The sequence below is a fragment of the Phyllopteryx taeniolatus genome, chromosome 23 (genome assembly GCF_024500385.1).
Source record: "Phyllopteryx taeniolatus isolate TA_2022b chromosome 23, UOR_Ptae_1.2, whole genome shotgun sequence".
Classification (NCBI taxonomy): domain Eukaryota; kingdom Metazoa; phylum Chordata; class Actinopteri; order Syngnathiformes; family Syngnathidae; genus Phyllopteryx; species Phyllopteryx taeniolatus.
The window spans coordinates 4,182,760-4,207,891 of NC_084524.1; the positions used below are offsets into that span (position 1 = coordinate 4,182,760).

The following is a 25,132-nucleotide window of genomic DNA, read 5'->3' on the forward strand; positions in this document are numbered from 1 at the left end:
ATGGAAAGACAAGCCCCCGCATGACATGTACCACTAACAAATTGAAAAAGTGTCTGCCAGAGAAAATATGGAAAAGCCTGGAATGCAAGACCGCTCGGAGGCACTAATCACGGCAGCACAAGAACAGGCCCTAACTCGAGGACGGGGGTCTACCACATCAAACGGGACCCCAGATGCAGGCTGTGCAAAGAAGCCCCAGAGACAGTGCAGCACATCACAGCAGCGTGTAAGATGCTGGCAGGCGAGGCATACGCGGAGCGGTATAACCAGGCAGCACGAAACGGTGTACCAAATATGAACCGGAGGTCTCAGAATCGAGATGGCAGACGGTACCCAAGGCGGTTGAGAACAACCAGGCTAAGATCCTGCGAGACAAACAAGTTGTGCCCGTCTTGATCGGGGAACTGGGGGCAGTCACCCTCCCGAGCTGGGCGGATGGCTCCAGGAGATACCAGGAACAACATCCGACATCTCCATCCAGAAGAGGAAACGAAAACGATTTATGTAATGTGTTTTTTTTTTTTTTTTTTTTTGGGGCGGGGGCTGCTGTTTGCATACACTGCGTACCGACACATAATGTCATGTCGGCCCGGCTGCGGCGAGCGAGGGTAAGCAACGTCCCAGTGACGTAGGAGCACAAAGACAAAAGTCGGACTCGTGTTGCGACGTCATGACGCACCAAGGCACCGCGAACCTTTACAGTGCGCTCCCCGCGGACACCGACGACCACAGGTGAGCCTTCTCTCCTACTTACAGTAGTATTCGTAATTACTAGAACATCATACAACTATAAATCCTTTCGCACGTATTTGAAAAGGAGGACGAGGACGCGGCACATTTTGACGACAGGTTACCTCTGAGTCTCCCTTGAACGTCTCATTTCCGTTTCCACTTGTTTTTCCCCCTCTCTCGCTTCAGACGACTCTAAATGTTGCTTTCGTGTGTTTAAAATATCCATATAATGGAATGTGAGACGATAAATCGGCCCGCCATGTTGTTGTTGTTTTTTTAAATCTATTTCACAGCGGTCATGTGATGGCAACGAGAATATAGGAGGAGGCTGGATGTCCGAGGCTGCCTGAATGCGTCCCTTCCCTCATATCGGTCTTGGCCTCTTTCTTGTCGGTCCGTCCGTCGGTCCCGCACTGCCGTGTGGCAAACGGAAAATTCTCGGAAGACACGCTGTATGTGTGTGGCACAATAGTACAACAAGCAGGGGGTTAAAAAAAAAAAGGCGGATTGTGTCCGTGGACATTGTGACGTGGGAGCTAGCCCGGCAGGTGCACCGCGGCGGCTTCGAGATTGTTCGCGTCTGCCAGTGAGCCCACGCCGCCCGCGCCGGTGCCCCCTCGGGGTGGGGGGGGGGAGACAGCCTCTCCGGGCCAGTGAGCACCGCTGAAGTCCGACGAGCTTCCTGTCACCGAGGTGAGTGCACAGCAACCTCAAATCAGATTAGTCGGAAGGCTTACTGGCGTCGCTACCAAGCTAGCTCGTCGACGTCCGTTCGAGCGAACTTCGTACTTTCGAGTTCACGTACATCGGCATAAGTTGAACTAAACTACGACAGATATGGGAGTAGCAACTCAAAGTGACATTTTAAAACCCGAATGTATTTTTTTTTTTGTAACAGTCTTGCCACACGTTTCACTCGAATGTAGCCCGTAACACAAGGCGTTTCAGTTATGCGGCGTCTCCATCCGAACACCAGAGGGCGCTATGTAAAAGGAGTGCATAGATGAATACGTTGGATGCTTGCGTTACCTTTCGTTAACTACAAGAATAAGTGAGTTAAAAGAAATACGAGACTGATTGTTGAGAACATAAGTTATAAAAATGAAACTGACAGAACGACTTCAGTGATACTTTACTAAACTACTGCAGGCTAAACGTGTTGTCACACTCTTGCACACGTGGCTCCTACCTGAAAGTGATATACTTTGCATGGTAATGTTTTCTTTCAGCCATCCATTTTCTGTAGGGCTTCGGGCAAGAGTCGGGGTCCACCCTGGACCGGCCGCCAGTCAATTGCAGCGTTTTCATTTATGACGAACTCCGTGGTCGAACTCATCTGACTCATCGCTTGTGCCTCGCCTCAGCGCCGTCGCCAACATGGCATCCGGACCGTCGGACCAGTCCGACGTCCTGCAAGATGAGCTCACGTGCCCCGTGTGCTTGGACGTCTTCCACGACCCGCACCTGCTTCCGTGCGGCCACAACTTTTGTAAGATGTGCCTGGATCGGCTGCGGCGCTTAACGGACCAGAGCCGCTTCCAGTGCCCGGAGTGCCGCGACAGCCACCGCTGCAACAGGAGCTTCCAGAAGAACTTCAAGCTGGCTAACATCGCTCTGGACTTTCGCCGTCGACGTAGAGCGGCCGCCGTCGACGCGACGGCTCAGCCTCCCAAAGAGTGCGTCGCGTCCACCCCGACCGGCCAACAAGATTACGTTCCGTGCGACTACTGCCCTCCGCCGTCCGGCGCCGGCGCCTCTGCGGACGCTGGCTTCTCGCAGGAAAGAGGCGACATGCAGGAGAGCGCCGCCCCCTCCGGCGCGGCAGTCAAGATGTGCCTCAAGTGCGAGGTGTCCATGTGCCCGGAGCACGTCAAGCCGCACCTGGAGCTGCCGGCGTTCCGAGAGCATCCGCTCACGGAACCCATGAGGGACTTCTGGAAGAGAAAGTGTCCCGATCACGACGAGATCTTCAGGCACGTGTTGAAAGGCGACGCCCACTCGACAATACTGCGTCAGAAAGTCTTTTAACTCCGGTTGATCTCCAGGTACTACTGCCTCGACGACAAAGTGTGCGTGTGCAACGCGTGCACCATCGAAGGGCGACACCTGGGCCACACAATCAAGACCCTGAAGAACACCATGAAAGACATCAAGGTGAGACACCGGGCGCTCAACATTTCTGCCTGCTGCCCTTGTAAGAACGTTCCGGCGTGCGCGTCGCAGCCTTTGACCTTTGCGGCAAAAGGTCAAGAGTCTAGAATTGCGCGTTCGTCACACTGCGACAGTGAGCCTGCTTTGCTTTGAGCATTGTTCAAGTCGGTACCTTACGTGGCTGTCATATACCGTTACTCACCCCCAAAATCATGGTCGTTCTTGAATTGAATATGCTAAAAAAAATGGCTGATTGATTCCGATGTCATTGATTGTAACGGTAGGACATATTGCTCTGTCTTGTCCTGACGACCCCCCACCCGACCTAACTAAAAGGCTTTAATACGTCACAAAAGCAAACAACTGTGGTTACACCATCTTCCCAAACATTCCAAAGGTCTTAGAGCCAAGAATGATGCAATAAATAAAAGGATGAGCTGACTTAGCAGTTTAGTCGACAGAAATGAATTTGCACGCACTTCTCTTCATGGCTGACCAGTTCCTTCTGTACCAAAGCATAGGCTCCAAACTAGCTATTTTCACGCCCATCTCGAGGCGACATAATGCCGTATGGCTCCCGCAGAGTGAGCGAAGAGGTGAGAGAGTTCAAATGTAAACATTTAAAATTGTTAGCGTGTAAGGGTAACAGCCGACACGGGGACAGACCAATGTATCGATTTGTGAGGGGGGGGGGGGGGGGAGAAAATCTCAACTCGACCATATTTGGACGCGCGAGTTTTCCGCCCGACAGCGACGATGTTTTAGACCGATGCGTTGACAAAGCTGTTTCGGTGCCCGTTAGCAGGAGGTTTTGAACAAACAGCTCCACAAGACTGAGAAGAAGTACGGCATGGCCAAGAAGAAGCTTCACGAGCAGACGGAGAAGGAGAGACAGAACAAGGTGAGGAGGGAGGCTCCGGCATGTCACGTGATCCTCCTCGGTGACGCCCCCCCCCCCCCCCCCCCCCGTCTCCTCTGTAGAAGTTCTTGGAGGATGCCGAGGGGTGCCTGGCCAGGCTTCGTCAGGATCTGGAGGAGAAAGTGTCGGCCTTCGTGAGCCGACTGATGCAGTGCACGCGTACCAACTGCGAAACCATCGGGCCCGCCATCCAGAAGAACATCTCCCGCATCTGCCAGGACCTGGCTCGACTCCGCGAGGTGCGTTGCGGCATCAAGAGCCTCGTGCAGGAAAACGACCCGTTCCGCTTCATCGAGGTGAGCCGCTTTTTTGTGGACATGTTTGTGTGCGCCCATCTCTTGTTTTCGTGACCACTTTTCATGTTGTGTGTTCCCCCCCACCAGGCCTACAAGACCACAGGACGACAGTAAGCTCTCAATTCTCCGTTGCAGTGGTTTCTCGGTTTGGTACGGGCTCCCTCTAGTGGTACACAAAAGAATCACTGCGACTTTAACTCAAGTCAACTTTTCCCATTGAAATGAATGGAAATCCCATGAATCTGTTCCAGCCATAAAACAAAAAAAAAAATGTAAAAATTGCATGTAAAAAATATACAATATACAGTACTATTTTTTTTTTTTTAAAAACACACAGTATTGACTTTTTTGCCATTTGCCAAAGTGCTGCTTATTGTGAAGTGAGTCGACTTCACTACCACCATACAAATGGTTGACACTATCTCGTGCAGTACTGTATTTGAATATTGGCCATTAGGATGGTAGTTGGAGAGCTCAGTAGAATCACTGCTGTATTGGAACCAAATGCGCTCGAATAAGCTTCGATTCTGCCCTCCCAGATGCCGTAAACAGCTGAAGAGGAGCATGTTCTACCCGGAATACGTGGACATGGATCCGGGGCTTCTGGGCATCATGATGGAGGAGGAACTGCAAAAGTTCCTGGACCTGGATCTTACGTTTTACGTCTTTGCAGCCATCAACTTCATATGTAAGCCACTCGGCCTCGGCCAGAGCGGAAAGAAATGTCTGAAATGTTCCTTCCCATCAGGTCAACGCTCGGATATCGCGGAGGAGCGGGGCGAAAACGAGGACGTCGCCAGGCAGGCAGACGACGACGACGACAACAACGACGACAACGACGACGACGACGATGACGACAACGACGACGACAGCAGCGAGGAAGAGATGAGCGGGGATGAGGAGGAAGAGGGAGAGGAGGAGGAGGAGAATGAAGGCCATGAACTGAGTGAGTCTGATGATGAACTTTACGTTCCTGAGGAGGAAGAGGAAGCTCAGGAAGAGGAGGAAGAGGATGATCGGGAAGAGGAGGATGATGACGACGAGGAGGATGGCGAAGAGAGAGATTAGACGCGCACACGCACACACACAATGCTGTAATAATTTTTTTATTTTATTTTTTTTCAAACCCCGTTGCTGGGTATTTTCCTCATTGAACTCTTAATTAAAAGCAGTTGTTTTGAAAAGGCAAAGGTTCTTGGTTGGAATCTTGATTCAAACCTTGTGTGAGGTTTTCATTGTTTGCGTGGCTTTCCCCCTCCCACATTTCAAAAACATTCATTATAGGTTGACCTGTGACGTCAGCTGGGGGTCAGCAGAAACTATATAATATCCCCCAAAAAAAGTCATGTTCGTATGCATAAATACTTTAGGGAGGTGGCTTGCATTGTGCTAACAATTAACAGCGACTGAATGAATTAACAGCGACTGAATGATTATATTTCTTAAAATGTTATGATGTTCACTTAAGCCAGAGCACTTTAATTCAGAGATGCTATATTATGTTGGGCCTGCTGTATTTGAATGTTGGCTCTAAATATGTTTTGCTACAGGTGATTTAGTGATAAGCCAAACTGTTAATAAAATAGTTTTTGAAATGAAAATTTGTGCATTCGTGTTTAAAATATGTGTGTGATTATTTAATTGCATTATTTCATTGTCGAAATACAAAAAGTTGATGAAAAAAATAAAATAAACCGCCACAGTAGGAAAGCGCACATTTCGACATTCACGGGGACGCACAGACAACGTACCAGCTTCCGGTTAGCACTTATTTGAACTACCAACAGTTTTCGAAATGAATGTTTCTTTAGTCATCCTTGAAACATTTTTTCTTCTGATACAATTCCATTATTTTGTTACCAAATTTTAAAAACCGAATGAAAGACAGCGAGTTAAGAAATAGGACCCCACACATTTTATCCAGACACGGACACACAAAGTCGACGTACCAGCTTCCGCTTCCAGCTCTGCGGTTTATGAGTGGTTACTGGACATCTGAAGGCTGCTAAGTTGCTAAAGTGTGCAAATATGAATCCTGTCTTGAGAGAGGTCCGTATAAATATTTAGTGGTGTCGCTTTATTCTCGTGTTTTTAAAAGGTCGTTAACTTCCGCTTCCTTCTGTGTTTTTGGCGTCCTTCACGAAGGTGATCCGAATTAAAACCAAGGTTTCTATTGTTAAGACCCGTCGAATAACGCCACGGCTGAGTTAATGTCTTTTTGACAAAAATTCCCCCCACTAGCCCAATGGAATAAGATGAATAGGTGCCGTATACACTCATAACGCCTTCCCTTTTGATCCATACAGCACATCATCTGAAATGTGAAAGAATGGATGGACGCTAACATGGGAGCAGTTTCAACACGAGACACACACAAGTCATTTGTTGAGTTAAATCAGTATTTTTCAGCTTTGCCAAGCACATGTTCCCGCTGACTTTCCAAAAACAGCACGGGCAGGGCCGTAGTCCATTTGAAGGACTACACAAATGTGTAAATCCTCACGTGACGGTTGACGTTTCGTTTCAATTAACAGACGCCGAGACGAGCGCTGTTCCTCTGCAGCCGAGGGAGAAGCTGCTTTTGTCTTCCAAGGGCTCCCGCGTGTCCCCGGCTTCCGGTGTGGGGTAAGCACACACGAGAACCACGTGCGGTACCGTAGGTCCTGCGCACGTCGGTCGGATGAGACGTTGCTCTGCGGCGTGCAGGAGGCGTGGCGCGGACACAAGAAAGGCAATACAGAGGCTCTCCGACCGAAGGCATCGGGAGGTGGCGCCATCTCTTACCCAGAGAAGCGGTGAGCGGGCGGGCCGAAGCTTGAAACGGGTTCAGTCGTCACAGCTGTGAAATGACTTCACTTTCACGTTCAGCCAAAGAAAAAGAAAGACAAGCATCAGATGCGGAGCATCGCGGCCGCCACGGACACGGCGTACGGGACCCTCAACGTCAACGTGTCGGGCTACGACATGACGGCGGTGGAGCACTTCGCCCGGTACATCCACAACCTGTGCACCCGGCTCGGCGTCAGCGTGGCAGAGAGGTGACGCGGAGAACCAAATATGACCTCAATGCTCAAAAGCTGTGCGTAACGCAGCGTGCGTTCCGTCGTTCCCGCTCAGCTACGCGCTGCCCACCGTAAGCGCAGAGCTGATGCTGATGCAGGAGAGCGGCACCAAGATGTACGTCGACTCGCTTTTGAAGACCCACAAACGTGTCATTCAGGTAACGTGTGCACAGATATTTCTGAAAAGCTGCGTTTTACCAGCATCTGTTGAAAAAAAAAAAAAAAAAAAGTCCAGGGCGTGCCTTTCCTCTCGCCCAAAGTTATTTGGCATAATCGGCTGCAGCAACATTTCCATGTGGTCGAAGAGAAAAAGTACGCTTTTGGCAAATATCCATCTACAGTGGTGCCTTGAGGTCTGAGTTTCATTCATTCTGTAACTGCGCATCTTTTCCCCTCGGAGAATACTCACCAATACTTAGTAAGGAGCAATAATATTGGTCCTTTTTCGCAGAGCAGTATTCGTACGTTGTCTGTCTACAATGGTTGCTACCCCTTTAGTTTTCCAATCTGGAAAAAAAACCTCCCAAGTCTCAGTGCGCCACTGTACAAGCTGAAGTTAAAATTGAGCTCCCACGTGGCGATGCCGCACACACAGTTGCAGAGCCTGAAGGCGTCGCTGTGTCCCATCGTGATGGACGTCCTGCTGGCGAACCAGCCGGAGGGCGTCGACCTGTCAGTGAAGGAGGTGAGTTCCCTCCGATGGACGACCGCTCCCACGACATGCGCGTGATGTTTCGGGTTTGTCTTTTTCTTTTTTCTTTTTTTCCGCCCAGCACACGGAAGCTGACTTCCTGGCCCGCTTCAAGGCGCGACCCGAGCTGGAGGGTCTCATGGCTCAGATGAGTCCATAGGTTCTGTGTGTAAGATTGTTGCTTGTTTATAAAATTGGTTTTGGCACTGCATGTTGAGTTGTGTGAAATAAACATTTCTCTGCTATTTCCACTTAGTCTTTCTTTTCTTACCCGTGGGGGGGGAAACCAGTGATTTATAAAGTGTGAGTGTGGGGAGTTAATCATTGATTTGCTTGGAACATTTGCTGGTTCACTTTGTGCGCAGCGACTGTGTCCTTGGCAGGAAGTTGACTCGTGTGTAAAACGCACGCGAGGCAGATGGCTTCCAAAGGAGAAGTGAAAGTTGCGAATCACATCGCGTCACTTCGTCGGGCAGCTTGAAAGCGACAATCTGCTCGGAAAAAACTGGGGGAGAACAAAACTCGACGCGAGGCAACTGTGGTCGACACCCACACTGCGGTGACCGAAGTGTAAGTCATTTATTCTATTATTATTATTATTAGATAGCGATGATAACGACACGGTTGTCCCCGCAGCTCAGATACAGTCGAGCGTCTCGTGTCCGGCGATGGGATGACGTCGGAGTTGGGGACAAGATGAACGCTGAGCCGCTGTTGGAGGAGAAGCTGATCAAGCGATCGCAGCAGAAGAGGAGGACGTCTCCGCTCAACTACAAGGAGAGGTTGTTCGTGCTGACCAAGAGCAACCTGAGCTACTACGACGGCAAGGCGGAGGTGGCGCTCGTCTTCGCCGGTCACGCGCGCAACGCAGAGCGAAGCGCCACGCAAAAAAAAAACCCCAAAAAAGTCACGTTCTTGTCGTCCGCAGAAAAAGTTCCAGAGGGGCTCCATCGAGCTGAGTCGCATTCGATGCGTGGAGGTGGTCAAGGATGAGGGCGGCCTCAATCCCTGCCAGAACAAATTCCCTTTCCAGGTATGCCGTGTGAGCCCGACCTGATGGAAAAGTCATTTGCAAATGAACATGCAAATGTCAAACCAGAGCCCGTTTATAATAATCACGGTTTCTCCAGGAATTCTTAACTGCATGTTACAGTCTCATCCAGTTTGTTTTAACACGTTGTTAAGAAATCAGTCTCACCGAAACCATTTTGTAAAAATTCTTCAGTGGGTTCATTAGGGGATGTCGAGTGTGCAATTTTTCGGGTCAAAATGTCTTCCGTGATCGAATAAGGCTGTGGAACAAAATGTGGAAAGTTCATTTTTGGTATTTTTAATATTTTTTTGACGTATTTTGGTTTAACAATTCCTTTTGTTGAAGAAATGCTCCTTATACTTTTTGATCTCTTGCCCCCCCCCCCCCCCCCCATGTAATTCTTATAGCAGATAGCTAATACGCAACCGTGCAGACCCCCCACCCTCCATCCGTACTAATGTTTGAATTCCACACTCTAGGTGGTGCACAACACCAACACGCTGTACGTGTTTACGCCGAGCCACGACAGCAGGACTGCATGGGTCCAGCGGATCAAAGAGGGTCGGTTTTGTTTTGCCTTTCTCAGCATTCAACTGTCGCGTGCGCGTCGGCACACGACCCGTCGAATGACGTGCGTGCGTGCGCAGAGATCCGAGACAACCGGGAGATCCTGACCAAGTTCCACCCGCGGTTCCGGTGGGAGGGCGAGTGGCTGTGCTGCCGTCAGGCGGAGAAGCAGGCCCCCGGCTGCGAGGAGTACAACCTGTTTGGGGACGGTGGGTAGCCACCGCTCAATCATTCACGAGCGTCGCACAAGCAGTACAGTAGAATTCCCGCTCATCCGCCAGCTTCCGCTTTCTGTTCCTCTTTCGTAGCTTCCAGGAAACCGCTTCCGCCGATTCCTGCTGAGGAAGGAGCACACGGGAGGGTAAGCCTCGCTCGCACGCCCACACGCTCGCACACAGTCGAGCCTTTCCCTCCCTCTTCCAGCACCCGCGACCGCTCCCTCCCGAGGCGCGCGACCACGGCGAGGACGCGGTGGTGGCGCTGTACGACTTCCCGGGCAGAGAGCCGCACGACCTGAGGCTGGTCAAAGGGGGCGAATACGTCATCGTGGAGCGTTGCGACGTCAACTGGTACAAAGCGCGCAACCCGGACGGGTACGTTAAGAACGTCGCGAGGATGCACCGACTGGTAATCGGTACCCGTAAAAGCGTTGGAAACTACACACCGATACTACACGTACTTTTCCAGGGAGGAAGGCTACATCCCGAGTAACTACGTCACCGAGAAGAAATCCGGGAACCTGGCGCAGTTTGCGTGAGTTATTGTAATCATTACGAGGGTGGACGTTAGCGATTGAAACGCATCGACATGACGCGCGTGTGTGTCTTGCGCGCAAGCTGGTACAGCAAACACGTCAACAGGAACAAGGCGGAGGAGCTCCTGCGGAAAGAGGTGAGCACTTGTGCTTCTCCTTCATTCATCCATTTTCAAATATCGTTCCGAAAGCCGATGTTTGACCGCGTGTACGCTATATATATATATTTTTATATGTATGTAGCGTTGTTGTGCAGCGGTAATAATAGTCAGGGGTTCACTGTGCTATCTGTGTCGCCCCCTGCAGGACAAAGAAGGCACCTTCATTGTCAGAGAGTCCAGCACCAGGGGAACCTACACCGTGTCGCTCTACACTAAGTCCGTCCGCCGCGCGCTCTCAGCCGTCGCCCCGGCGCACGACGACGGGTGTCACGTTTGTTTGCCTCGGTCCGCAGGAACGGAGGCGGGACCATCAAACATTACCTCATCAAGGAGACAAAAGGCTCGCCCGAACAGTTTTACCTGGCGGAGAAACACGTGTTCTGTTCCATCGCCGAGCTCATCGCGTACCATCGACACAACGCGGCAGGTGCCGAAACCGTTGAAGTTGCTTTGCAAATTATGAAATGCTCAGAACATCTCTCACGTACAGCACATGAACCGCAGCGTGACAATAATATAACAACTGTCGTCACACGTTAGGGCTCGTCGCCAGATTAAGGTATCCCGTCGGGAAACAGGACAGGTCCGCTCCCTCCACGGCCGGCTTCAGCTACAGTAGGGAATTATCGTGATGATTATTTTTGCCGCTGTTGTTCAAACGAAGCGAGGTCTAACCATCGTGACATCTCGCTCGCTCCCCGCCCAGAGAAGTGGGAGATCAACCCCGGCGACCTGACCTTCATGAAAGAGCTCGGCAGCGGTCAGGCGGGGGTGGTGCGGCTCGCCATGTGGAGGGCGCAGCACAAAGTTGCCGTCAAGGCCATCAAACCGGGAGCCATGCACGAGGAGGACTTCGTCGAGGAGGCCGAGGTCATGATGTAAGGAAAGGTGACGAGGAAGCCCGGAGTCGTTGGCGACGGGATAGTTTCTAGGAGGCTTTGTCGTCACCTTCAGGAAGTTGTCCCATCCCAAGCTGGTGCAGCTGTACGGCGTGTGCAGCCAGCAGCGGCCCATCTACATCGTCACGGAGTTCATGGAGCGCGGCTGCCTGCTGGACTTCCTGCGGAGTCGGCGGGGCGGCTTCGGCGCCGTCTCGCTGCTGAGCGTCTGCCTGGACGTGTGCGAGGGCATGCGGCACTTGGAGAGCAGCGGCTTCATTCACAGAGACCTGGGAGCCAGGAACTGCCTGGTGAACGACTCCCTGACGGTCAAGGTGTCCGACTTCGGCATGGCCAGGTGAGCGTCGCGTCCCTCGCCGTCCGCCGAGCGAACGAAGCGGTGTTGGCAGGTGTGCCGCGGTGTCGCGCAGGTACGTTTTGGACGACCAGTACACCTCGTCGTTAGGTTCCAAGTTCCCGGTGAAGTGGTCCCCCCCGGAGGTCTTCAACTTCTGCAGATACAGCAGCAAGTCCGACGTCTGGTCCTACGGTCAGACTCCAGAAGAGACCGTGAACCTCCGCTTTGCGTTTGTCAAATTTGACACGAATGCATTTCCATTTATTCGACCACGCAGGCGTGCTGATGTGGGAGGCCTTCACCGAAGGCCGCATGCCATTCGAGCAGCGCGACAACCGTGAGGTTGTCACCTCGGTAACAAAGGGTCACCGCCTGTCGAGGCCCACGCTCGCCACAGCGACCGTCTACGACATCATGCGGCTGTGCTGGAAGGAGGTCAGCCCACCCGACACGCAACACGGTCGTCCGGGCACACACGAACGACGCTTCTCGTCCGCAGAGACCCGAGGACCGTCCGTCCTTCTCTCAGCTCTGCCTCATGATCTCCGACGTCCTGGAGGGCGACGTCGCGCACGCCGTCTGAGAGGCCGGCCGCTCCCCGCCCAAGAACTCCGTCCCTTTTGAACGCTTGAGGATGCGAACCTCGATGGCCGTCGTCCATCGTCACGGTGTGATAACCCTTTAAGCGATGGCTATTTGAACCCAAATGGGGGGGGGAAACACATGTAGACAGACAATATAACAATAGTCACGGAACACCACTGTATTTAATTGTCAATCGGGCCATTAAAATACTAGCAAAAGAAGCACGCTGCGTTTGTTGTATTTATTGATTTTGATTTGACCCACGCGAGCAAAAGTAAAGGTTTCAAAATATAGAAGTAAAGACAATAGCAATGACACGAGTGCTGCCGCAGAGCGTTTTGTGGCCTCCTCTGCCGCCAACGGCTCCGTTTGGGGTGAAATGTCAAAGCGGCGTCGGCGAGATCATTTTCAAGAGTCGGAGCCGACACCGGCGCACGCCCGGCCGGGTCCTCCATCCGCAGTCCGGACAGAAGAACCCGCAGCGGATCCCGAGCGAGGTGAGGGACTCGTCGGGTCGACCGGCGAACCGAGCGATGATGCCGTTCTCTTGCGCCCGGTAGGAGTCACGTTCACGTCTGATCCGCCCCGGACAAGTCGACGCGAGATGCTGCGAGGTCATCGTTCAGCTACGGCGACGTCAGGGCAACGAGCGGAGTGATCCGGCAGGTCGTCGTCGCTTCGGTAAGGGGTCCGTTCTGTACCGCCTCTGTATCTTGACAATTGGCGTGTGGTTCCTGACCTGCTTATTGCGTCGAGCGGCTTGAGATAACATCTGTAAACGTCTGAGTTGGCGCCATATGAATAATCCAGGACAGATTTGTATATAATTATTTTTTTGTCCGCCATTAGCATTGGAACCAGAATGGACGTGTCTCCGCGCAAAACAAAGCAAAAAAATCCGCACATGAACAAAGTTGACGCTCGACAGCCTGGTGAGCGGAGGCGGACAGGTCGACAGGAAGCACCTCCTTCTCACTCCAAAGTCTGCATGCTCCGGCAGGCGCGCCGCCTCGACAGGCGAGTGTGGGCGTGAGCAAAGGTTTAAAAGAGGCGCGACGCCTTCATCCTCAGAATTCGTTTCGGGCACAGCCGTGGGTTTTCCTTTTTGGGATTTAACAGGTGAGTCTTGGCCTGCTCTTGTTCGCGCAAGGGTTAGTGTATCCATTTTCCAACGTGCGCAGCAGGAGCGGCTCCCATCGAGCGGGGCGTGTTGCTGGCGTGATTCCGCTGTAGGTTGTGAGTCACAGGAAACTCTTCACGCGCAATATTTCAGTTTCAGTGGCAACGCGGCGGAGAGCAACGGTATGGGTGCGGCACGAGTCAAATACCAGGTGTGCCAGATATATCTATTTTTAACCCCAAACTACGAGGTCAGACGATGAGGCACCGCGGCGGGACAATTTGGAGCCGCTTCACCTCGACAACGGGCCTGCGCGCAATGGGCCTCGTTGGCTATCCGTGCGTACGTGCACACGTCTTGAAACCGACGGTTGCGTATACTTGTGCGCCGCGTTCTTGAATTTCCACGCGTTAACTAACGAATGAGGCCCAATTCCCCGAGCATCTGGCACTTCCCGGCCAAGTAAACATCGCGCGTTCAAGGGTGTCTTCGAGGAGGAGACCCGTTTCGGAGACGCGGACGACGTGAAGAAGCTTGCGAATGAAATGTTGCTCAACCTCGGGCATGTGTGGTCTGGACTCAGGAATTAGGATTGTCTGTTAAAACCCGTCAGCCTCGCCCCTCCCACCACACAAACACACTTGACAAATCTCTCGAATGACGGGCCAATCTGTGATTGATCGATTTATTTTTTTGAAGAAACCGCGGCCCGATGGCGCCAGACAACAGCTCCGTGCTGCTAAAAAACGAGAGCATCGTGGACAGCACGGCCTCCACCACCACGGGCGCGCTTATCCTCAGCCTGGTCTTCCTCGTGGGCTTCCCCGGCAACCTCTTCGTCATCTGGAGCATCGCGGCCCGTGCCCGAAAGCAGACCATCACCACCCTCCTCATCCTCAACCTCGCCATCGCCGACGGTTCGCTGATGGCGCTGACGCCGTTCTTCATCGCCTACTTGGTGATGAAGCGGTGGGCGTTTGGGACCGTCATGTGTAAGGTGCTCTTCTACCTGTGCCTGGCCAACATGTACGCCTCCATCTACGTCATCACCCTCATGAGCCTCTATCGACTGCTGGCCGTACTGCGGCCCCAGCGCATAAGCGCCACGGTGGGCCACAGGACGGTGACGTGGACGCTGGCGCTCACGTGGGCGCTGGTGGCGCTCGCCTCCGCGCCCGCCCTCATCTTCCGGGACGTGAGGACGAGTGCCGACCGCGCCATCTGCGACTCGTACCACGATGAGGACAGTCACGTGAGTGTGCCAGCTTTTTGATTTTTTGAGATCAAGATGAATATTTTTGGGATTGAAAAAAAACAAAGTTTTTCTCGGTTAACCAGTCACGTTCAAACCGATGCTCATTCGCTGCCGGCCTTCCCAGTTAACATTTGACTTCTAAAGCCGTCAGCGGCAGCGGATGCGTCAAACGGGATTCGGCGCACACCTGCCGACGATTACATCCACGCGGATGCCTCAGTCTCGAACACGTTCTGCAAAACAGTCACAGGAGGTTGTCTCTTGTGCGCAGACGGTCATCCAATACACGCTGGAGCTGGTCTTGGGCTTCCTGATCCCATACAGCATCGTGGTGGTCAGCTACATCTGCATCCTGCGCCGCATCCGCCAGACCAAATTCCGCCGACGCATCCGCAGCGAGAAGCTCATCCTGGCCATCGTGGTGACATTCTGCGTCTTCTGGCTGCCCTACCACCTCGTCAACACGGTGCAGGTACGCGCCGGCGTACTCTCCGCGCACGCGTGACGTCTACACACGCGGTCATATGACGTTTTTGTCCTTAGGTCACGTGGGCGCTCTGTCCCGAGAGTTCGGTCAAAGCAACGTAAGCCGACACGCGTTCTTTGGAAACGAGGTCGTCTTTGGGCCAAAAGAGCATGTCGACGGTTCCTTTGGGGCTGGGGATTTTCTGCTGTCGGTTGAGGTTTCACTTTCTCTCTGCCGGGCTCAACTGTCTTCTCTCCGGTTCTGGATTGTTTTTTCAAAGCCGCCCGTTCCGTCCCAAACTTCCTTTCATGAAAGCTTGTCATCCGACAGGCTGGCGAAAATCTGGCACCGGAGCCGCGCGGTCACGTCCTCGGTGGCCTTCGTCAGCAGCTGCGCCAACCCGGTGCTGTACTTCTTCGCGGGCAAGTCCTATATCCGGCGAGAGGGTCTGGCCTTCATGGCCCGCCTGTTCGAGGCGGCCGGTCTGGACTCGGTCACCAGGAAGAGTCGTCAGAATAGCCAGAACAGCCGCGACAGGGACAAGGAGGCGGACGGCGTCACGCTGAAGGACAAAGTTCAGGAGTCCACCTCGAGCTCCGCCGTCAAAGCGCCGAAGCATCAGACGTGACGCCGCCGCAGGCTGCCGTTTTCAATGTCCGTCCGTCGGCACAGTCGACCGTCTCGACGAACAACGAGGACAGCAACGCGTTGTCGCGTCGCAGGTCAAAAGAGGACCTCCGGCACTTTTTCCGCCGCGGCCCGTGTCGGTGTATCGCACTGAAAGTCTGAAAGTCCAAATGCGTGTTTGTGTGGCAGACGAGGTCCAAATAAAGAAAACGGAAAGCATTGTCTGCGATCGGCCGGCGACCAGTTCGGGGCGTACGCGCTCGTCCCCAGCGAGAACGAGCGATACGGAAAACGCACGGACGGATGAACGAAAACACGGGTACGGCCGCACCGCAAAGTTGTTCCTAAGAAACGAGATGACGAGTCATTGGCGGCGACGTCGTGTAACTTCCTGATGTACTTCTTGTTTTCTTCACGTCCCGCTTGCACAACCGGACGCCTTCTCGTTGGGTAAAGCTGTCTGATCCAATGAGATCTAATACTGAAACAATAGAAGCGCACGGCATGGGTTTTCAATATTTACACCCACTGTCCTGTTGAACACCAAAATATTCCAAACGGCTTGCAATTCGATCGCTATCATAAAAATTGCCGCTCGTTAGATCGTGCAGGTCAAGTGTCCACCGAGCGTGGGCCCAAAATGCAAAATCAGAGTCAATAGTCGCGGACGAAGCATCTCGCGTTATCCGTTTACGTAATAACGGCGGCGCGCGCGACAGGTTGCGTCGACACGAATCGCGTCCTCGCAAATTGTCTCCGCGCAGCAGCCAGAGAGAATCCGCCCGTCTCTTCTACTCGGGTAACTGGATAAAAAATGTTTTGACACTTGCAGATGTTGGGAATGCGGACCTTATTGTTCACCGCGTACAAGGGCACTATTGCCAAACGCCGACGTTGCGATGAGACGAAGGCGGAGCGGTTGGCCTACCTGCCGTTAATTCAACATATCCTGTTTCCTCTTGGGTCTATGAAAGTTTGCAGCTCGCAGCAGCAGAAGTCAGACGAAGCGATGGTGTCCAATACCGCCGCCTTCTCGCTGCCCGTCAGCACCTCAGCCAAGGTCGGCATCGCCATCCTGACCTTGGCCTTCGCGCTGGGCTTCCCGGGGAACGTCTTCGTGGCGTGGTCGGTCGTTTGTCGCGTCCGCAAGCGCTCGGTGACGTGCTTGCTGGTGCTCAACCTGGCCGCGGCCGACGCCTCGGTGCTGCTCACGGCGCCCGTCTTCTTGCGTTTCCTGGCGGGGGGGCGGGGGTGGGAGTTCGGCTCGCCGGCCTGCAAGCTGGTTCACTACCTGTCCAGCGTCAACATGTACGTGTCCATCTACCTCATCTGCCTGATGAGCATGGATCGGTGGATGGCCGTCACCAGGCCTTTCTTATCCCAGAGGATGCGGACGAAGCGATCCCTGCTGATTCTCCTCCTGGGAGTCTGGGTCTCGGCGTTCCTGCTCTCCATTCCGATGCCCTTCTACCGCAGGTAAGTCCCGTACGTGCGCCGCGCCGCTCGATCGCATCCTGGTTTTCCCGTGTGTGCGCAGCAATCTGAGGAAAGTACTCCCGAACAATGCCACGCTGAGGTTTTGCGTGCCGTACCACTGGCAAAGCGTAGGTCATCGGGTCTTCCAGTACACCTTTGAGACAGTCACGGGCTTCCTGGTGCCCTACTCCCTCATCAACACCTGCTATTCGTCCGTCATCTGCCGCCTGCAGAGCGCCGCGTTCAAGCGGCGGGGCCAAGGCAGCCGACTGATTCTGATGATCATCTGCACCTTTGCGCTTTTCTGGCTGCCGTATCACATCGTCAACACGATCGAGGTGATTCCGTCAACCTCGCAGGTCAGCAGAGATGGAGCAAAACTCAATTTAACCCCGCGCCGCCCGCCAGGTGATCGGCCTTTTGCAAGGAAGCCGTACGACCGTGGCGGCCGCCCTCGCGGCCCGTCCCAACGTCACCGCCTTCGCCTACTTCAGCAGCGCCGTCAACCCGATTCTGTACGTCTTCGCCGGCAGCTCCCACATCCGCCAGGCCGGTCTCGGCTTCATGGGCAAGCTCTTCGAGGCCACCAACTCCGAGAGCAGGAGCACATCCACCTTCATCCGCGGCGGACGCACCGGCTCCTCGCGGGAAGACGGCTCGGTTCTGCAGACGCTTTCCGTCAAACCGGCAAAGCCGTTCAGAGGGAGGCGGGGAGACGCCGGCGACGCGGAGACGAGAGAGACGGATGAGCCGGAACCGAAGACTCCGGCAAGTGTGGAGCTCTTAGAATAGACACTGTGATCAATTGTCTTTCCAATTTTACAAAGTACACTTCCTTGTCCTTTCTTTGTCGTATACCTGCGAATCCACCCACTTCCATACTCGACAAGAATTTAAGAGCACCGATGAGGTCGGAGAAGTAGTCATCTGTTCATGTTTGTTATCGTCACTGCGGTTGTAGTTTGTAGCGGTGTACTATCGCACGGCGTCACGCGGAGGACCGTTCCTAACTTAAACGGCACGTGTCGACGCACACTTCCTTTCTTTCATCACACGCCATTTACAAAACCTCACTTATTTAGCGTCAAACCGGGGCTCAATTTCCATGTTCAGGAGAATCTACGCATGTCCAAACTGATGTATTTAAAGCAGGAAAAGTACCAAATAAAGCATTTACCGGAAAGTAACACGCGCTTCTCGACTGTGAATGCGGGACATCGGACACACAAAGCCACGATGGCGCCAACCCGACGCGAAAGCGAATCCGAGTGACGGCCGAGCTCAGAATAGCGCTCGTTGCCGTGAAGAGGGAGCGCGAGCAGACCGCTCTGAATCTCACAGGGAGCGACGACAGAGACGCTCAGTTGAATCCGCATGGAGGCGAGTGAGAGCGGCCTGCCGGCGGAATGGGAAGAGCAGTGGAGGAGGGAAAAGGAAAGGAGGAAGCAAGTCCTAGGAGAAGGAAAGGAGGGCGTCGAGCAGGACAAGCGCGAGCTCAGAAGAATCGTGGCATTCAACGACTCAAGATCGGGGCTGACGAGCGAGAGGGCGGAACCAGGCGGGTCCGAGCCGAGGGAAGACGAAGGGCCCGGGCGTAACGTACGTCCGTATCTGAGCCAAAGCTTTCCTCGAGAGACGTTCGAGGTCCTGAGGGAGTTGCTGGAATCGGGTCTCCTCACGGACCTGACGGTGACCACAGAGGACGGGCGCAGCGTCCGCGTTCACTCTTGCGTCCTCGCTGCCGTCAGCTCTTTCGCGGAGATGAGGTTGAGGGAAGAAGCTCCGAGACGCGATCGGGGCGAGGTCGCGCCCCGCCGGTGGTCTCTGTTTCTGGGCCCAGATGTGGATCATTGCGGGCTGCGGGCAGTCGTGGAGTTCGCCTACACCGGGGAGCTTCTCACGGGCGCCGCACTACCCCAAATCGAGACGGCGGCTCGTGCGCTCGGAGTTCCGAGACTGTCGGACCTCCGCGACCAAACGGCGAGTCCGAAAACGGAACGAGCGGTCTCCGCTTTCGAGGAGATGAGACGTACCCTTCGGTCTGTAGAGCAGCTGCGGGCAGACGGCGTAGGCTGCGATGTCATTTTGGATGTGAGCGGAGCGTCGTTCCACGGTACGTACCGAAAGATTTATGGTCGAGCGCCTAAATTTCGTGTTTCGTGATCGCTTCGGCTCAGCTCTGCTCGAACCGCCTCTTCTGTCAGTCCACAGGGTGATCCTGGCGGCGAGCAGCGACTACTTCAGAGGCATGTTCACCAGCGGGATGAGGGAATCCCGTCAAGCCCGCGTTGCCCTTCCTTTAACGGTAGCTCCAGAGATGGCCGCTTTGATTTGCTGCTGCTACTGCGGGACCCTTCCCGTCAACTGGGACACCGTCTTCGAGATCGCCCGCACGGCACTCCGGTTTCAGTTCCGGTCGGCCATCTCTCTCTGCCTCCTCTTCATGAAACGGGAAATGGGCGCGAGTTCCTGCCTGGACGTGGCTTCTTTCGCAGAAGCCTACGGGATGTCGGAGCTCCTCGAGGAAGCCAACGACTACGTGCTGAGAAACTTCTCGGAGGTGTCCGCAACGGAAAAGTTTCTGGACCTCCAAACCGATAAGCTTCTGGAATTTCTCCGCAGCGACGGTCTGAGCGTGCCGTCTGAGCTGGTCGCGTTCAGAGCCTCGGTGTCCTGGCTGGAGGCCGATCCCGAGGAGAGACTGAGACTCGCCGGCAAACTGATGACAGGCGTTCGATTCCAACTCATGACCTTTCGAGAGTTCAGGGAGGTAAGCGGTCTCGTTTAAGACTTCGACCGAAGGGACGTAAACGGATCGAGAAAGCGGAGCTAACCTCGTACGACTCATTCCTTCCACTTTACGCTCTCGGGTCTAGGTCAGGGCAGTTAACCTGCGCATGGAGATGCGCGAAGACGTGCGACTTCAAGGCGCTGCTTTCAAAGAGTTTGGCTCCAGCCCCTCTGTGCAAGATCAGCGTCGGGCGAGGTACCCCAAAGACTCCCTGGTTGTCGTCGGGGGGGACCGACAGGACCCAGACGGGGGTCGGCGCGTACCGAGCGGGGAAATCCAGTTCATAAACTCCCTGCGCTCCGGCACAGGCCTGGTGAAGGACATCGAGTGGAGGAGGCTGTCCCAGATTCCAGACAGGCCAAAGTTCAGACACGGGGTCGCGACAATCGGCGGGAGGCTGTTCGCGGTCGGAGGCTGCCACTTCTACGCCGAGCGCGATGTGATGAAATCCACCTACAGGTGAGCGCCGTTGACGCGCACACCCGATAAGCGTCGCTACGGTAGCGTTGGCTCACATGTCCACATCTTCCTACTGTATTAGCTATGACCCGAAGCGAGACTCGTGGAAGAGGTGCAGTGACATGCGGGAATGCCGAAGTAACTTCTCACTGGTGGCGCACCGAGGTCAGCTTTGTGCAATCGGTGGAGATAAGCAGCTCAACACCAATTTGAACAGCGCGGAGATGTACGATATCGAGGCCGATACCTGGAGGTGAGATTATCGCGATCTTGGAACGATTTGGGCTTGGCCCGATCTGTTATTTTTTCCGTCTCACACCGTTCTCCGATCCTCTCAGCTTCGTCCGACCTCTGGACCACCCGCTAAGCGGCCAAGCTGCCGCAGTCCTCGACGGAAGCGTCTTTATTTCCGGAGGTTTCGACGCCCGGTACGTTTGTCTCGCTTCCCTGTTTCTGTACGACCCCGAAACGGGAAGCGTCCGCTTGGCCGACATGATGGAAGACCGGGCCCAGCACTGCACGGAGGCACTGCGAGGGCGCCTTTACGTGGCCGGCGGCGTGCGCAACCTGAGGAAGTTTTACACCGACCAGCTGACCTGCGAGGTTTACGATCCCGCCGGCGACAGTTGGACGTCTCTGGCGCCGCTGCCCGTACCTCACGTGGGCGCCGCCTCGGCCATCTTGGAGGAGAACGTCTACATCCTGGGAGGGTACTGTCAGGAGGACCAAAGCGAATCCGGACTCGTTCACCGGTTGAACCGTGGCACGCAACGCTGGGAGAGAATGGGAAAAGTGCCAGCGGGCGTGACTGACATTGGGGCCTGTGTGCTAAAACTACCCCAGCACATGAGACGCTAGCTCGAGGGGCTGAAATGTCACGTCGCGTCCGTATTGTCTGTCTCGCCGGCGCGGTGATAAACCGGCGTGTAACGTTTGGAAGGAAAAAAATGTCCAAAATAAAATGAACGGAATCTTGTCGAGCAGGCTCAGCGAATGGGGGCAGACCAAGCCGACGTGAAGAAAGCGGAGGGATGTGGACGAATTGCAGTCCAAAAGCGCAAGAATGTCATATTTTTGATTCCTGTACACTCGAGCGACAGCGACAACGAGGAGGTCGCCCCGCTGACACCGACCGGCGGTAAGACCGCGTTAACGCCATTGTGTATTTATATCCGTCTTTGTTATTCCTCCCAGCAGGTGCAAGGCTCGAGAGCACGAGGTCACGCGGCGTGCGATTGATTTTTATTTGACTCCGCAATGACAAACAAAAATAGCACAAAATAAAGTACAAACGCAGTATTTCAGTCTGCGCTCGACGCGGTCGTAAGTAAAACATAGCAGCTGGTTAAAAATCCACGTGAGACTCGAAGCGCTCCCGGAGCAATTAACTGTCCGAAATGTCCTTCGACACGCGTACACTCGGCGGCAACAGCAATACAGACGCTCGCAGGTCGTTGTTGGGACCCGGCATCTTTCCCATGTTTTCCCACCTCCGCGCGGCGGGGTCGTAGCGGTGGACCATCTTAATATCGCCGTAGTCCTCCCGACTGTACCCGCCCAGCACGTACAGCTTCCCTTCCAGAACGGCACTCCCCGCCCCCACGTGAGGCACCGGCAGGGCCGAGAAAGCCGTCCACGCGTCCGCGGCGGGATCGTACACCTCGCAGGCCAGCAGATCGATCGCCGTCCGGTTAGCGTCCGACGTGATCCCGCCCGCCACGTAAAGAAGGTCGTCCAGGGTCTCCGCGCAGTGGCGAGCGCGCGCTCGAGACATGCTTGCCAGGTAGGTGCTGCCTTTGTCGGGGCGGTACACAAAGAGAGACGCCAGACAGGGATTCTCGTCGTTAAGTCCTCCCGAGATGAAGATCCGCCCTTGCAAAACTTTGGCGACGTGTCCACCGAGGGCCAGATCCAGGGGACGAGCAACGCTGAAACCGACAACGTACGAGAACATTTCAGTATTCCGCGGTCGGCCGCATTGGTCTATTTCCGAACGTCCGCGAGCCTACGTTAGCGTCGCGAGCGAGCGGTTTCACTTTCAGTCACAGCAAGCCGGGCCCTGCTATAGTCTTACCTCCAACAGTTAGCAGCAGGTGAGAAGCATTCCACGCTGTCTAAGTAACGGCGGTGACAGCGCCCCCCGACGGCGTACACGTTGTCGCCGACCGCCACCACGGAGAAGCAGCACCTCTTGTTCGTCATGTCGGCCATTCTCTCCCAGCTGTTTCGGATCGGGTCGTACCTGCGACGGAAGACCAATTAGCAGCGAATGTCGGCAACTAAACATTTGAAGTCGGACGAGCACCTTTTATCGGGCTTCACCTGTAAACACAGTTCAAGGTGTCTTCTGCGCCGTAGTATTTTTTCCCACCGAACACGTACAGTTGATCCTTGAGCACCGCGGCCTCGTGGCAGAACCTCGCCGGATCCGGCATCTCTCCCAGCCGCCTCCACTCCATCGTCTTTTTTATTCCCGTGTGGTTCATCAGGGAATTCCCGAACCAGACTTCTCCGCTCAGACACCGCCTGCCCAGGTCCTCCGAGATCCGGTCACCCCCGGTCAAGACTAGAACGCGTTTCGGCAGGTAGACGCGGCACCGGCTCAGAGGCGCCGCCTCGTCGGAGCAGAAACGCTCCCGCACCTCTTCGTAGAGGCCCTTCAGGTCGGGCTCGGACCACAGTTTCACCGACCGGACCCGGCGGAATTCCTCAAACGTCATGAGCGGGAAGCGGACGGTTTCCATGAGCTCCCTGGCAAGTCGAAGTCTGGTCTCGGGCTCGGCTCGGATCCAGCTTTCCACCGCCTCGAACACGACCAGCTCAGATGGAACGCAAAGCTCGCGGCTGTTCAGGTATCTCGAGAGCCGTTCGGCCGACAGGTCCCGGAATTTGGGGGTACGCGCCACCTTTTGGAATCGACGCGAGACAAAATCGTCGGCGACTCGGAGGAGCTCCGCCACCTGGTAAGCTTCGGCGAACGATACCACATCGAGGCAGAAGTACGGATCGAGTTCTCGCCGGAGGAAGTCGAGGCCCAAGAAAAGCGCCGGCTGGTACTGAAGCCGAAGGGAGGCGCAGGTGATCTCAAACACGCGACTCCAGCTGAGGGGGAGGGCGCCGGCGTAGGAGGATCCGACGAGAACCTCCAAGTCCGAAGCCGACAGGAACGGAAGACTGACGCGGGACAGAGCCGACTCTTTCATCCCCGAGCTGAACATTCCACGGAAGAAGTCGCAGCTGGCCGCCAGGACGACTCTGTGGGCTAGAGACGGGACAATCGGACCCGACGCGATCCGTAAATGTTAAGAGCGCGGGTCGGAACGGCGTCGGGGTTCGCTACTCACCGGGGAGCGACGCTCCGATCGCATCGAGAACGACGTCGCAGCCCACTCGGTCCATCCACAATTGCTGGATAGAATGGAGACTGATGGCAATCTGTTCCGTAGCGCAGATACTTCTTCCGGTGTTTTCCTCTTCGGCGGCGGCGGAGGACTTCTCCCGCTCGCGAAGAAAATCCAACACTCTGCGGACGCCCAGGGCCTGAGCCGCAGCTACCACGCGCGCCACCGTGCTCTCCTCCAGATGGGAAATGACTCCGGTGTAAGCGAATTCCACGATCCCATCCAAGCCACGGAGGTCCACGTCCGGACCCAAGGAGATGGAGTACCCGTGCTCTCCCTCGTTCACACCGCGCTTCAAATCGTTCTCGACCAGGGAGCTGACGGCAGCCATGACGCAGGAATGTAGGCGCAGCCTCGCGCCGCCACTCGTCGTCAGAGCGAGGTCCGTGAGCAAAGACGAGTCCCGGAATGTCGTCAAGGTGCGGAACATCTCCGCGCAGTGGTCATCTTTGCGGTAGATCTTGATGGGGTCTGTGTCACCGTCCTCCCGCGAGCGCCCCGCCATCTCATCATCGCTCGACTCCTCCGCCACCTCCTCCTCACGTTCCGCTTCTCCGTGGCTTGTCCGCAACACGGCAGCCATCCTCTCTTGTTCCCCGAGTTGTCTTCCTTACTTCAAAGCGCCCAACGATCCATTTCTCCGCATTCCTTCATCTCGCGCTCTTCGTTGCGGACAGATCTTTTACCATCATCATCATCATCACACCCAGCCCCACGAGAATCTTCTCCTGACCCTCCCGAGCTTCCCCGCCGCAGCTCCCTTTCACTTTTCCTCGTCCTCCCTCCTCACGTCTTGTTCAGCTTCGGTTTCTCCCCCCACCTCTTTTCCCTCACTTCCGCAAACCCTCCCCGCAACTCCCTTGACTCGGTCAACTTCCAACCCCTCCTCCTCCGCATCTCTGGTTTCGGGTCCCACATCTTCGCCCTTCACGCCTCGTTTTCTTTTCGCCGCCCCGTCGTCCACGTACACATTTTCATTCTTCACACGCACGTCAACGTCATCATTCCCGTCCTCTTCACGTTCGTCAGTCACGTCCGCTGTGACCCAGCGCCTTACCCTCTGTTCCATCTCCTTCCTCCATTGCTCCCAGTCGGGCCGCAACTGTGGATCGGCCAACTCCGCGGAGCCTCAACCGTCGCCCCGTTGCGAGTCTTCCCAAAATGTCTGCCCAGTCCCGTCCCGGTTGCGTTTGATCATCCGTCGACTTACTCTCCTCGCCCTCTTCTCAATCGCCCGCCATCGTCCCTGCGACGGAAACCGATATCGAGGACACAATCGTATAACGCGGGCTAATTTGAATTCCACCTCGTCCGAGGTGCTAACGTTACACGCGGCGCCTCACGTGGAAG

The 25,132-nt window shown here is 54.9% G+C and overlaps 7 protein-coding genes across 21 annotated transcripts; 6 read left to right on the forward strand and 1 right to left on the reverse strand.

The window, feature by feature from the left end:
- Positions 1–548: 548 nt before the first annotated feature.
- zgc:92594 (uncharacterized protein LOC436996 homolog) lies at positions 549–5,699 on the forward strand. 7 transcript variants are annotated; one of them, XM_061763357.1, is made up of 9 exons: positions 597–732; positions 1,026–1,425; positions 1,962–2,705; positions 2,778–2,886; positions 3,686–3,784; positions 3,865–4,098; positions 4,186–4,208; positions 4,638–4,786; positions 4,847–5,699. In XM_061763357.1, exons 3-9 carry the CDS (start codon positions 2,110–2,112, stop codon positions 5,164–5,166), a joined length of 1,530 nt encoding a protein of 509 aa, XP_061619341.1. In that variant the 5' UTR covers positions 597–732; positions 1,026–1,425; positions 1,962–2,109; the 3' UTR covers positions 5,167–5,699. The 7 variants fall into 7 exon arrangements, with proteins under 7 accessions (XP_061619336.1, XP_061619337.1, XP_061619341.1 ...); XM_061763352.1 differs by lacking the exon at positions 1,026–1,425 and having other exon boundaries at positions 549–732; positions 2,097–2,705; XM_061763353.1 differs by lacking the exon at positions 1,026–1,425 and having other exon boundaries at positions 549–732; positions 2,097–2,705; positions 3,689–3,784.
- Positions 5,700–5,994: 295 nt separating this feature from the next.
- mrpl48 (mitochondrial ribosomal protein L48) lies at positions 5,995–8,096 on the forward strand. Its single transcript, XM_061763366.1, has 7 exons — positions 5,995–6,147; positions 6,633–6,723; positions 6,805–6,893; positions 6,967–7,136; positions 7,216–7,318; positions 7,756–7,845; positions 7,934–8,096. The coding sequence occupies exons 1-7, from the start codon at positions 6,127–6,129 to the stop codon at positions 8,009–8,011; spliced, it is 642 nt and encodes a 213-aa protein (XP_061619350.1). The 5' UTR covers positions 5,995–6,126; the 3' UTR covers positions 8,012–8,096.
- A 154-nt stretch (positions 8,097–8,250) lies between these two features.
- tec (tec protein tyrosine kinase) lies at positions 8,251–12,408 on the forward strand. 5 transcript variants are annotated; one of them, XM_061763347.1, is made up of 16 exons: positions 8,251–8,421; positions 8,488–8,685; positions 8,759–8,884; positions 9,364–9,445; positions 9,532–9,660; positions 9,760–9,812; positions 9,875–10,044; positions 10,139–10,204; positions 10,288–10,342; positions 10,512–10,582; positions 10,660–10,793; positions 10,907–10,981; positions 11,073–11,244; positions 11,321–11,602; positions 11,676–11,794; positions 11,880–12,408. In XM_061763347.1, the coding sequence occupies exons 2-16, from the start codon at positions 8,548–8,550 to the stop codon at positions 12,224–12,226; spliced, it is 2,019 nt and encodes a 672-aa protein (XP_061619331.1). In that variant the 5' UTR covers positions 8,251–8,421; positions 8,488–8,547; the 3' UTR covers positions 12,227–12,408. The 5 variants fall into 5 exon arrangements, 4 of the variants coding, with proteins under 4 accessions (XP_061619331.1, XP_061619330.1, XP_061619333.1 ...); XM_061763348.1 differs by lacking the exon at positions 8,251–8,421 and having other exon boundaries at positions 8,474–8,685; positions 8,780–8,884; positions 11,880–12,037; positions 12,102–12,408; XM_061763346.1 differs by lacking the exon at positions 8,251–8,421 and having other exon boundaries at positions 8,473–8,685; positions 8,780–8,884.
- Positions 12,409–12,747: 339 nt separating this feature from the next.
- LOC133472493 (leukotriene B4 receptor 1-like) lies at positions 12,748–15,874 on the forward strand. 3 transcript variants are annotated; one of them, XM_061763364.1, is made up of 5 exons: positions 12,748–12,868; positions 14,007–14,559; positions 14,834–15,034; positions 15,106–15,146; positions 15,359–15,874. In XM_061763364.1, exons 2-5 carry the CDS (start codon positions 14,020–14,022, stop codon positions 15,654–15,656), a joined length of 1,080 nt encoding a protein of 359 aa, XP_061619348.1. In that variant the 5' UTR covers positions 12,748–12,868; positions 14,007–14,019; the 3' UTR covers positions 15,657–15,874. The 3 variants fall into 3 exon arrangements, with proteins under 3 accessions (XP_061619348.1, XP_061619347.1, XP_061619349.1); XM_061763363.1 differs by lacking the exon at positions 12,748–12,868 and adding an exon at positions 13,165–13,306; XM_061763365.1 differs by lacking the exons at positions 12,748–12,868; positions 15,106–15,146 and adding an exon at positions 13,165–13,306.
- ltb4r (leukotriene B4 receptor) lies at positions 15,845–18,318 on the forward strand. Of its 3 annotated transcripts, none has more exons than XM_061763362.1 (3): positions 15,845–15,974; positions 16,630–17,131; positions 17,193–18,318. In XM_061763362.1, the coding sequence occupies exons 1-3, from the start codon at positions 15,959–15,961 to the stop codon at positions 17,878–17,880; spliced, it is 1,206 nt and encodes a 401-aa protein (XP_061619346.1). In that variant the 5' UTR covers positions 15,845–15,958; the 3' UTR covers positions 17,881–18,318. The 3 variants fall into 3 exon arrangements, with proteins under 3 accessions (XP_061619346.1, XP_061619345.1, XP_061619344.1); XM_061763361.1 differs by lacking the exon at positions 15,845–15,974 and having other exon boundaries at positions 16,020–17,131; positions 17,193–17,469; positions 17,540–18,318; XM_061763360.1 differs by lacking the exon at positions 15,845–15,974 and having other exon boundaries at positions 16,020–17,131.
- A 147-nt stretch (positions 18,319–18,465) lies between these two features.
- si:ch211-63p21.8 (kelch-like protein 33) lies at positions 18,466–21,359 on the forward strand. The gene is made up of 5 exons (XM_061763344.1): positions 18,466–19,244; positions 19,336–19,901; positions 20,008–20,381; positions 20,464–20,634; positions 20,720–21,359. Exons 1-5 carry the CDS (start codon positions 18,506–18,508, stop codon positions 21,237–21,239), a joined length of 2,370 nt encoding a protein of 789 aa, XP_061619328.1. The 5' UTR covers positions 18,466–18,505; the 3' UTR covers positions 21,240–21,359.
- A 247-nt stretch (positions 21,360–21,606) lies between these two features.
- Positions 21,607–25,122, reverse strand: LOC133472486 (kelch-like protein 33). Its single transcript, XM_061763345.1, has 4 exons — positions 23,726–25,122; positions 22,704–23,643; positions 22,456–22,623; positions 21,607–22,309 (listed from the first exon to the last, which is right to left on the reverse strand). Exons 1-4 carry the CDS (start codon positions 24,363–24,365, stop codon positions 21,766–21,768), a joined length of 2,292 nt encoding a protein of 763 aa, XP_061619329.1. The 5' UTR covers positions 24,366–25,122; the 3' UTR covers positions 21,607–21,765.
- Positions 25,123–25,132: the final 10 nt, after the last annotated feature.

Bases quoted from the DNA above. Each gene is read 5' to 3' on its own strand.
- zgc:92594 (XM_061763352.1), top strand. From the start codon at position 671: ATGACGCACCAAGGCACCGCGAACCTTTACAGTGCGCTCCCCGCGGAC. The intron at 3,785-3,864 runs GTGAGGAGGGAG...TCTCCTCTGTAG, and splicing joins AGAAGGAGAGACAGAACAAG to AAGTTCTTGGAGGATGCCGA. The intron at 4,099-4,185 runs GTGAGCCGCTTT...CCCCCCCACCAG, and splicing joins ACCCGTTCCGCTTCATCGAG to GCCTACAAGACCACAGGACG.
- mrpl48 (XM_061763366.1), top strand. From the start codon at position 6,127: ATGAATCCTGTCTTGAGAGAG. The intron at 6,724-6,804 runs GTAAGCACACAC...TGCGGCGTGCAG, and splicing joins TCCCCGGCTTCCGGTGTGGG to GAGGCGTGGCGCGGACACAA. The intron at 7,137-7,215 runs GTGACGCGGAGA...GTTCCCGCTCAG, and splicing joins GGCGTCAGCGTGGCAGAGAG to CTACGCGCTGCCCACCGTAA.
- tec (XM_061763347.1), top strand. From the start codon at position 8,548: ATGAACGCTGAGCCGCTGTTGGAGGAGAAGCTGATCAAGCGATCGCAG. The intron at 10,343-10,511 runs GTGAGCACTTGT...CGCCCCCTGCAG, and splicing joins AGGAGCTCCTGCGGAAAGAG to GACAAAGAAGGCACCTTCAT. The intron at 11,603-11,675 runs GTGAGCGTCGCG...GGTGTCGCGCAG, and splicing joins TCCGACTTCGGCATGGCCAG to GTACGTTTTGGACGACCAGT.
- LOC133472493 (XM_061763364.1), top strand. From the start codon at position 14,020: ATGGCGCCAGACAACAGCTCCGTGCTGCTAAAAAACGAGAGCATCGTG. The intron at 14,560-14,833 runs GTGAGTGTGCCA...TCTTGTGCGCAG, and splicing joins ACCACGATGAGGACAGTCAC to ACGGTCATCCAATACACGCT. The intron at 15,147-15,358 runs GTAAGCCGACAC...GTCATCCGACAG, and splicing joins GAGAGTTCGGTCAAAGCAAC to GCTGGCGAAAATCTGGCACC.
- ltb4r (XM_061763360.1), top strand. From the start codon at position 16,488: ATGTTGGGAATGCGGACCTTATTGTTCACCGCGTACAAGGGCACTATT. The intron at 17,132-17,192 runs GTAAGTCCCGTA...GTGTGTGCGCAG, and splicing joins CCGATGCCCTTCTACCGCAG to CAATCTGAGGAAAGTACTCC.
- si:ch211-63p21.8 (XM_061763344.1), top strand. From the start codon at position 18,506: ATGGAGGCGAGTGAGAGCGGCCTGCCGGCGGAATGGGAAGAGCAGTGG. The intron at 19,902-20,007 runs GTAAGCGGTCTC...TCTCGGGTCTAG, and splicing joins CCTTTCGAGAGTTCAGGGAG to GTCAGGGCAGTTAACCTGCG. The intron at 20,382-20,463 runs GTGAGCGCCGTT...CTACTGTATTAG, and splicing joins GTGATGAAATCCACCTACAG to CTATGACCCGAAGCGAGACT.
- LOC133472486 (XM_061763345.1), bottom strand. From the start codon at position 24,365: ATGGCTGCCGTGTTGCGGACAAGCCACGGAGAAGCGGAACGTGAGGAG. The intron at 23,644-23,725 runs GTGAGTAGCGAA...TCCCGTCTCTAG, and splicing joins GATCGGAGCGTCGCTCCCCG to CCCACAGAGTCGTCCTGGCG. The intron at 22,624-22,703 runs GTGAAGCCCGAT...CTTCCGTCGCAG, and splicing joins ACCTTGAACTGTGTTTACAG to GTACGACCCGATCCGAAACA.